This window comes from Lucilia cuprina, chromosome 4 (assembly GCF_022045245.1).
Source record: "Lucilia cuprina isolate Lc7/37 chromosome 4, ASM2204524v1, whole genome shotgun sequence".
NCBI lineage: Eukaryota > Metazoa > Arthropoda > Insecta > Diptera > Calliphoridae > Lucilia > Lucilia cuprina.
In genome coordinates this window covers 38,722,640-38,733,336 of record NC_060952.1, presented here as the reverse complement: position 1 = coordinate 38,733,336, position 10,697 = coordinate 38,722,640, and the positions used below count along the sequence as shown (strand labels likewise).

The window sequence follows — 10,697 nt, the reverse complement described above, 5'->3', positions numbered from 1 at the left end:
AGTAATGTATTTTTTGCAGTTTTTAAGTTCTACAAACGAATTTTTTTTTTCAAAATTGTAAAATAGGCTGAAAAATTAAAAATAAAAAATTAAATTTTATTTTTTTTAGATAAAGTTTTGAAAATGTACAAAAACGAAAAAAAGGAAAACATCAAAATATCGATGCCAAAATTCTTAAATTGGTGTGAAACGTATAAATATCTTATCCACGAGTCCATACGACGCACCACAAAAAACATGCATTTGCATATTATGGTTTCCCTGGTGATATCTAATACACTAAAAATGTTTAGGATCAGAAAGAACACATTCCTCGGCATATTTGATGAATCAGATTTTCGGTTTTCCGAATACGTCTCCAGATGCTATTGCCGACTCAACAGAAGCCATCCTCTGATGTTTTTTCCATTTCGAAAGTTAAAAAGTGGGCAACAATAATCAGGTATTTGATAACTCAAATACTTGAGCAAATTGCTATCTCTGCTATCTCTCTAAAAATTGGCACAAATAAGTTTTATGTAAGTATAAATGATACTGCAGATTTTCGTAAGGATCGGCCTATATTTGACCCTAGCCCCCATACAAACCCCCCTTCAAAAAATGACTTAAACGTCTAAAATTTACTTGAAACCATTTGTATCGCAATGAAACTCAACAAAACTAACTGTTATTTAGAAATATATCCTTTTCCCAAATTTACCGAGGATCGGCCCATATTTGACCTATATAAAGCCTCATTTAGAAATTTTAGTTTTTTATCAATAAATGGCTTAAATATTTTGGAATTATGGTAATATTCAACATAAAAGTTTCTTTACAAAAAATAAAAATTTTATAAAAGTAAAAATTGTAAAAATATACTCATGGTGTAGGGTATCATATGGTCGGCCATGCCCGACTATACTTTCCTACTTGTTTTTTTTTTTTTGAATTTTTCTATATTTTGAGCGTAATTTTGATACACAGCTACAGTAAATGGTTATTTCCAAAGAAAAATAAGTTATTTTTTAGAATTTGATGTCACTACATGCTAAAAAGGATAATAGCCTGCGATATCCTTCGAAAACACTCTTTCTATTTTTCATCAAAAATGATCAATATATGTCAAAATAAAGTGTTTAGTGAAGTCATATCCATAAAAAATCCAACGGTTTAATTTTGTGCTTGGTACAACATGGTTCTCCTACTACTACAATTACATTCAGATTTCGAAATAGAAACGAGATCCTCCAAGCGCCAGAATTTAGAAAACATTATTTGTTAGCTGCCTACAAAATAGTCAGTGGTCAATGCTTTTTAGTGTGTTATTTGTCGTGGAGTAATATTCAAAACATTCAAAATGCTGCCACAACAGTTTCTCCTGTTATATGAGAAGTCATTCGAACTTAAAATCGCACAATTGGCAAAAATACAAGTTGATAATACGAACTTTTGTTTTATCTATTAGATCATACTTCATGCACAGGGACGAAATCAAAACGGCATGAATGATTAGATTATAAATAATATATTTAATAAATACATATTATTTATAATAAAACATAATATATATAATAAAACAAGTGAGAATGTTAAACCCACCATCACTGTAAAAGAAATGCTCCCCTATAAAAATCATATTTGGAATATGGCTTAAATCAATTATGAAATAAAAATATTAATTCTTAAAAACAAAATAATTTTGTTCAATTTTTAAATCGTGAACGTATGAGTAATTTTCTGAAGAGGACATTATATGCGTCAAGTACGAACCGATACACATACAATTTTGTACATAGATTTTGTTTTGCATAGAACTTATTTCAAAATATACTTGTATTTTTAAATTTGGAAAACTCGTATTTTAATAACCAAAACCCTTTAGTGAGCGGAACCATTTATAGGTGCTGAGGTCAATTTTATAGCGATCCTAAAAAAAAATTTGATAAAAAAATTTTGGCTCATATGAAACTTATTTATGAAGAATTTCATCACTTTACTCCTTCTTATAAAACAGTAATTACCGTTAAAGCTGTTTTTGGAGGTCCACTTGTATGGTGGCTATCCGAAAATGTGGAACTATATTGCCCATTTTCCATACTAAACAATAGGGGATACTAATGCAAGTTCTTCCCGTGTGGTCCCTATCGTAATTTCAACAGACAGACAGACAGACAGACAGACAGACAGACGGACAGACAGAAAGATGGATGGCTAGATCGTAGAAATTAGAAATTAATATGCACCCAGAGTAAATATAGTTGTGTGGGTCTATGACTAATATTTAGATGTGTTACAAACGGAATGACAAACTCATTATACCCCCATCTTTTTTGATGGTGGATATAACAACTATTGAAGACTATTTAAAAGATCAACTACTTCAAATATCAACTTTGTGATCTAAGAATTTTTAAGCTAAGTCCTCTCGGTTTCATAAATTTTCATTTAAATAATGTAAAAATGGGTGCTCAAAAAGTATAAATTATATACTGTTATTTAATACTACGTTACTATTGAGCTTTAAGAACCTTTGACATTCACATTCTCTTCACGCATATTTCAATTCATAAGAGTCGGAAAAACTATTTAGAAGTTAGAGTATTTTTATCTGCCAATCCAAATTTACATGACTCGAAGGCAATGTATTTGGTGGGACTTAGAGGGCTCTAATATGATTTGCAAAATTGAACCAGACACATATGATTCATTGGCATTCATAGACCCAAAAACTCACTCAATATATATGCGACAGACATTAAATATTAACATAATCGAGCACAAAAATCGATTCCGCAAAAAATAAAATCTTTAAATTCAAATTTTAGTTTGGATTAGTTTAAATGCTTTGTCAAATAATTTAACAGTAGATGGAGTTGAGTTTTTCCATATTTTTAATTTCATGTACTTCTTACGATACTATATTTTAACAGAATAATGCAAATTTCTTAATAATATGTAAGTTTCAAAATACATACAATAAAAAAAATTATAATATATATTTCATTAAGATAACTAACTACATAATTAAAATAATGATTAATTTTTCTGAGACGATACAAAATTCTTTGACAATTTTAAATCGCAAAAAATTGTATTAAAAATAAAATTAATGGATTTTATTTGTACAAATAATTATTTAAATAAACATTAACATATTGTTTATATATTCATATAATAAATAATTTAAACTAAATAAAATCATTTGGAAACCGCAAATAACAAACATATTTTAAATGGAAAGTTTTTGCACAAAAAAAGTAATTTAATTTGTTTTAAATTTACCAACAACTATAAGTAAAAAATATCACAGAGATCATATAGATTATTATCAAGACATATAAATAAAATAAACAAAAATATCTTATGGTTGAACATTAGCTTGTATCCATGGAATATAACTGCTAACGCGAGTATAAACACCAGGTCGCTCTAAACCGCAACCACGACCATATGATACAATACCCTCCACAACCCATGCATCACCGGCCAAACGTACTAAACCGCCACCTGAGTCACCAGTGCAACTATCTTTTTTATATTCACCTCCGGCACACAATTGTTCGGGTGCCACCTTTATAGGGCAGATCTGATTCTCTACATAGGGCAATTCTACTTTGCGTTTTTCGGCACTGTATCTTGCTGAAAATACAAGGAATATTGATTACTTTTATTATATACATATATATAAAAGAAATCAAGTCTTACCGGTTCCCGTATGACCCCAACCAGCTACTGATAATTTTATGCCCGATCTTAATTGTGGCACTTGTGGTACAGCATTTGGTAAACAAATGGGTGCCACTGAAATTGAATATTGAATATTACGATCGGTTCTAATGAGAGCTATATCATTGTAATTATGATAACCATTATAGGAACCATAATTTGAATGCACTATAATCTTTTCAATGGACATTCGCTGAAAGTCATCTAAACATCCAAAATTATTGCAGTCAACCGGTGTTTGGGTATTGTGATCACCCACACGTACTGAGACTCTGAAATAATTAATAGCATTAGATTATTTTTTATACAAATAATTTTGTTTGTATCCAAGTTATATTTGCCAAACAAAATATTATTAATCCTCATAAAAAAAGTTAAGCTTTAAATGTTATTGACCGAACGCTTTGTTCTTTGCTAGGAAGTAATTAATATTATTAGAAATTTATATGGTTAAAGTTTGTTTCGTCTAAATTCAGAATGACATAAATCTATTTGTGCAAAACAAAAATACTTACAATTTTCCAATTTTTACTTCAATTTCTCCTTTAACACAATGGGCTGCAGTTAGAAGATATCTTTCATTTATAATATTTCCAGCACAGACGGATACTATGTCACCATTCACTAGAAATTTAAAATATTAAGAAATTAGTTTTATATAATTTAATGATAAAGGGTTGGTAACTAAATCTAGATGCCCCCACTAAATCGATTTATTATTTCACCTTGCTCTCATACAATCGAAACACCTAAATAGATCTACACAATTTGGCTCTACACCTAAAAGTATACCAAATCTAAATGATACTGCCTAACCCCCATAGAAAGGCTTCTTCAAAAAATTACTTAAATATCTATAATATACTTATAAACATAAGGCGTAATAAACATGTTTTATATGAACGAAATATCAACCAAAAATTATTGTAATGATCGGTTTATAATTGACCCTACCCTCCATATAAAGTTCACCTAAGAAAAAGCCTTCAACGCCTATAAAAGACTTACAACCATTATAAATAAGTTTAATATAAAATTAATTTTATGAAGATCAGTCCATAATTAACCCCACACACAGTGAAAAAGCATATTTCGACATGGTTCCTATAAGTAAACTATGTTCACTGTAACAGTATATTGTTATCGAAAATATATAATTGTTATTTCTATTCTATTTAAAGAATATTGTTGTTATTGTAATCATTTTCATGTTTATGGCAATTATAAATTTGAGTATGATACACTAAAAAATAATTATTTTTTTCAATAACTATGTAATGATAACGATGAAAACATATTATGTTACTAACAAATATTTAAACTTACAAATAAACATTACATGATTATATTCTATATAACCATGGTATGTTTTGTTGTAATAAATAACCATTATATGTTTTGTTGTTCTATGTCAGATTATTTTTTCTTTACTTATATTAATTTCTTTTTTCCTGATTTTTATATTTTGTATGAACAATTTTTGTTTTTTTTTTGGTGGGGAGGTGTGATTTTTAAATTTCCCTTTTTTCCACCCCTTGGATCCGCGCCTGTGTATAACAAACATTATTATGGTAAATAAAAAATATTATGATAAAATATATTAGCTGATTTTAATCATAATATGATATAAAATATCATATTGTTATAAGGAGTGAGATCGAAAAATTCTTAACACACGTTTTTCATTACATTTTTCAACCAAAGTATTATTTGATTTTTTTTGATCAAGTTACCTTTGAAAAACATGTCAGTTATTATGTGTAATGTCAATTATATTAATTTTTTTGTTAATCTGATTAAAATGAGTGACCAGAAAAAAGTGCGTACTGAAATTATTAAATATTTTCAACTAAACCCAACTTGGTCTTACAAAAAGTTGGCCAAGCATACAAAGGTCTGCCGTCAAACTGTTTCCAATGTTATTAAACAGTACCGGGAGAACTTGTCAGTTGATAGAAAACCTGGTTCAGGTAGAAGGAATGGTCCACATGATGTTTCTAAAGCCATAAAATAGAACGCATTTTCAAAAGAGCTCCCAACAAATCCGGTAGGAAAGCAGCTCGGTTAGCTCAGTGCTCGGACTATTTGGTACGAAAAGTTAAAGCTAATGCAGGTTTAAAAACATACAAGGCTCAAAAAGTTCCTGACAGGAACGCTGCTAAAAATTTAGAGGCCAAAAACAGAGCACGGAAATTGAAGTCAAGTTTTATAAAAAAATATTCTTGCTGCATAATGGATGACGAAACGTATGTTCTGGCAGATTTTTCGCAACTTCCAGGTCAAAAGTTTTATGTTGCTGATGCTCGAGGGAATGTTGAAGAAAAGTTTAGGACACAAAAGCAGACAAAATTTCCCAGAAAGTTCTTGGTATGGCAAGCAATATGCAGTTGCGGCAAAAGAAGCCAATTATTTGTTACAACGGGCTCTATAAATACCGAAATTTACATCAAGGAATGTTTACAAAAAAGGCTGCTTCCATTCATAAGACTTCATAATGTGTCCACTTATTTTTGGCCTGACTTGGCATCATGTCACTATGGTAAACAAGCCCTTGAGTGGTACAAGAACAATAATGTGGTATTTGTACCAAGAGAGGCAAATCCTCCAAACTGCCCGGAGCTAAGGCCAGTGAAGAGATATTGGGCTCTTGTCAAAAGAGAATTGAAGAGTACAAAAAAAGGTGTCCAAAAGTGTGGTAGACTTTAAAGGAAGATGGACTACATGTTCGAGCAAAGTGACAGAAAGCACTATAAAAACGTTAATGGAAGGGTTTCCGAAAAGGGTTCAAAATTTCATCACTAGTGATTAAAACTATAAAAATATTTTTTTTTTTTTGTAAATTGTAATAATAATTTTAATCAAATAAAAAAAATAAAGCTGTAAGTTTAGTGGTTTCTTTTCTATAAACATATATGTATGTTAAGAATTTTTCGATCTCACTCCTTAATAACCATTATATCTTTCGACTTCAATCATAATTTTAACCATAATATGTTGCTCTTAAAACTTGGTTACCACAACCATGTTTTTTTTCTACATGTACAAACGAAAATTTATGTACCAGCTTTTATAGTAATTTGTTGTCTGTAATTATATGTAGTTTTCATTAAATCCCCCCTGGGACATTTATCTTAAGGAAATATCCCATCTTGGTGTTATTACAATCCCGGGGAATCAGAACCTCTAGTCTGCCGGTACTATAAAGTGGAGATGTCACTTCACTCTATTTTTAATCTGGTACTACGGATGGCCAGTTGCCCGCAGGACTATGTGGCTGGTCAGTTTGTTGAGGTTCCTTCCACGTAGTGACTGTGGCTTAAACTTAATATCGTAGTAAGAGTGAGTTGGGTTAAAAATCTGATGCTCAAGAAAGTGCATAAAATCAGATACTCCACAGAGAAGTGAATGTAAGATTAATCGTAAAAAATATGTGAATGAAGGGGTATGGGTCTTGCCAGATAGTATACCTAAAATGAGTATGTCGTGTAAAGTGCACGTATACTGGGCCGAAAATGCCAAATACGTAAATTGAGCAGTGGTGAGTCAAAAAAGGTGGTCTTCACATAAAGCACTTAGACTTTCAAACTCCATATAAAGTCCACTTCAGAAAATTACTTTAGCCATTGCTGGCTTACAAGTTATACATTTTATAAGAAAATATTTCTAAGAATTTACATGACAAATGGTCTATAATTGACTACTATCCATATTAAGTCCCCTTTAGAAAAACACATTAACAATCACTTCTGGCTTAAAAATATGAGTATCAACCAAAATCTCTCTAACTCATTTTATGGGGATCAGTCATAATACAATCGGAATTTTCGGTACTGGGTTCATAATTGAGTTAACTCACAACATAAGGTGCTCTTGAAAAAATTAATTTAACGCTCATACAGTATAGCGAAGATATTCGACATTATGAAGTTCTATACAAATCTAAATCTTTACAACAAATTTTATAAGAATCGGTTCATGATTGAGCCAATAAAACCAGTAAAAGTTGGATAAAAATGACTTGCTTTTTGAAAAGTTCAAAGTTTATTTTAGGATAGACTTCCTTCGGCATAGCCGAATATGTATATACATATAACACTCTTTAAGTAATTGTGTAGTGTACAGTTTTAAGATGTTGATAATCTAAATCGTTTTTCATACTTCAAAACGTTAAGAAATATAATCGTTTCAAAATTATTCAATTTCATAACGCCAATATTTTACACGTCACACAATTTTTGCAAAATATTTGATAGGTGTGAACGTACCCTAAGTTACTTATTTCAATGTTAAAGTTGCCAAAATTTTGCAAGTGCGCAAATTAGTGCGTCATTCATAAACCCCTTTTTAAAATTCTGTGTTTAGAGGCAAATGAAACAATTAAGAAAAAAAAACAAATTCTTTAAACATGTTTTAACATTGTCAAGCAAGTATGTAAAATTGTTATTCATCAAATGTCCGAAAAAGCTTTTCTTTCAAACTTAAACATACGAATTTTGCACAGTTCATTTGAGAGGGAGAAAATACGTGGCGTACACGAAGATCCTATTCAAACCGGATGTGTGTATTTGAAAACTTCATTATCGAAAATGGCATAACAAAACTAAAGTTATGTATGTACATATTATCAGATTTTACAACGTTGGCAGATTTGACAATGTGTCAGTACAAAATTATTAGCAACAGATAAATTCTCAGTCCAAACGATTGTAAGAAAACCTTACAATTTCATTGCCAGACAATAAATTTCAATTCACACCATTGTCAGACTCTTGTATAGAAAAACGTTACATATCTTATTGTAGCTGCATATGTTTTCTTAATAGACCGTGTTGTCAATAGAAAATATTTATCTGACAATACGAATTGTCAGACAATTATCTGAAAATTGAAGCGAAATGTTTTAAAACGATTGTTAGATGTCTGACAATATTATTGTTTAACAATGTACTGACAATGCGTTTTCAAACAACGTTGTAAGTTAAACATTGTTAGTTTACACGTTGTAAGATCTGACATCATAGCTTAACACTTATTAAAAATATCCTAATAAGCAAAAAAGTTTATTCTCATGTTAAGAATGATGTGATGAAGATGTTGTGATTTTCGGGATTTACTTAGCTCCATCCTTTCAAATGGAGTAATTTGTTCATTTGGGTAATAAACTGATAAGTAATTATGAGTGTCTTTGCAGAGATATTAAGATTGTCACGTTTATATTCCATTGGAAAAACGAACCAAACGGAAGAGTTAATTTATAGAACAATCGTTCTTTTTTGAATTGTTTAACTAATTAACTTTTTGCTTATTGGGTTGTTGGTATTGATGTAATTGCTACAGGCAATTATAAATTACATATTAAATTACAATGAAAATATAAGTTATAAAAATAAGTAAATCCCTCCTAAAAACTATAGCTCTGTACTTCACCTTAACAAATGTTCCTTTAAAACAACTCCCTCTTTCTCACTCTTCTTGTACTTACACTTTTTATACTCCAAATTGCCCAACCATGGAAACTCTCCCAATTCTGTTTCCTCGCCACCATATATTTTATTGCCAATATTAATGGGACCACAAACAGGAGGTTTTGGAAACAGCGGTGAATTCTCTTTTTGAAAAGTCTCCTTTTCCCTATAAGCTGACGTTGTTGTTACCCCTACAGCACGTGACGTCTGATCATCGTAATCCGAATCTGAGGGGAAAATAATACGATCAGCGTTTAAATCGTGGCGTGTGGTAAAACCGGTGTCAGAAGTACAACAAACGTACGGTCGCCGGCCTTGATCATTTGCCTGGCATTCCGATTTGCGGGCAAATGCAAAAGCTGTCTGTTCATGTGTTTTTATAGCATTTAGCAGTGATGGACACTGATAGATGGAAACACACAAACCACTGCGTCCATTGGGATTATAGCAATTTGGTGGAGCTATAATTAGAAATGTTTACTATTACAATATGTTGAAACTATTTTAAATAATAAATAACAACTAATCATCTTTATTATAATGTTGTTGTTAAGAACTTAATAAACTATTGTTTATTTATTTTTATTTTTTTCAATCACATATCACTCTCTTATTATCTATCTTTATCTCTTTCACTCACACACACCTTCATAAGCAAAAGCTTGAATTTTTATTATAAAAATACTAAAGATGAGCGTAAATTGTTTAAAAATAATTTTCTGTTTATTTGTCATTATTACTTCAATATTTGTACAATGAGAAAATATTGGTAGTATATTTTTGTTGTTATTTTTGTTTAAGTTTAAGCCGGGATTTAAATTAACGTTTTGTTTTTTATTCTTTTTGGTTAGATGTTTCTAGTAGCGCGTTTTGTGTTAAACTAAGATAAGATTTGTATTAAGCTTTCAGTTTTATCAAATTCTCAAACATTTTATTGTGTCTCTTTTTAGTCGTCTTTTAAATAATAAATAACAAATACTTTATAAACAACAAATTTGCAATGTTCTTATGAAAACATCTTTTTTTCTGAAATATACAAATACAAATTTCTTCTCCAGATTCTCAAACTGAGACTCTTCTATAATACTCGTATCTAATTAATAATAATATTAATAACAAGGTGTCAAGTTGTAAAAAAGGTAGAAATAGTTTTTTGTTTATATTTATTGTTTATTTATTTATATTTTTTGTTTCTTTGCTTAGTTAATATTTTATCTAAGAGTATTTATCTACATGTGTTTAAACTTTTATTTTTTTTTTTTTTTTTTTGCTACATGTGTAGTATTTGTTTTTTTAATTTTTATATATTGTATACTTCCGTTTTTGAAATTTAAAAGTTAAAGTTTCTACCCTTCTAAATAAAATTATTAGTTTCAAAACCTACAAGAACTTTCAAATAAGTTTTAAAGCAATTGAAAGTTATGTCAAAAGAATCCTCTTATATCTATGACCCAAATCAAAATTTGTATACCCATTTCTACAAATAGATGGCGGTATACATGTTGTCATTCCATTCGAAACATT

At 29.9% G+C, this 10,697-nt stretch overlaps 1 protein-coding gene across 1 annotated transcript; it reads right to left on the bottom strand.

Annotated features, from left to right (window-relative positions):
• Positions 1–3,196: 3,196 nt before the first annotated feature.
• LOC111690466 (serine protease 7-like) lies at positions 3,197–10,084 on the bottom strand. The gene is made up of 5 exons (XM_046949596.1): positions 9,820–10,084; positions 9,191–9,634; positions 4,224–4,332; positions 3,688–3,980; positions 3,197–3,621 (listed from the first exon to the last, which is right to left on the bottom strand). Exons 1-5 carry the CDS (start codon positions 9,905–9,907, stop codon positions 3,344–3,346), a joined length of 1,212 nt encoding a protein of 403 aa, XP_046805552.1. The 5' UTR covers positions 9,908–10,084; the 3' UTR covers positions 3,197–3,343.
• Positions 10,085–10,697: the final 613 nt, after the last annotated feature.

Bases quoted from the DNA above. Each gene is read 5' to 3' on its own strand.
- LOC111690466 (XM_046949596.1), bottom strand. From the start codon at position 9,907: ATGACAAATAAACAGAAAATTATTTTTAAACAATTTACGCTCATCTTT. The intron at 4,333-9,190 runs GTAAGTACAAGA...TTAAATTTCTAG, and splicing joins CAATTTGGAGTATAAAAAGT to TGAATGGTGACATAGTATCC. The intron at 3,981-4,223 runs GTAAGTATTTTT...TAATTATTTCAG, and splicing joins GAAGTAAAAATTGGAAAATT to AGTCTCAGTACGTGTGGGTG.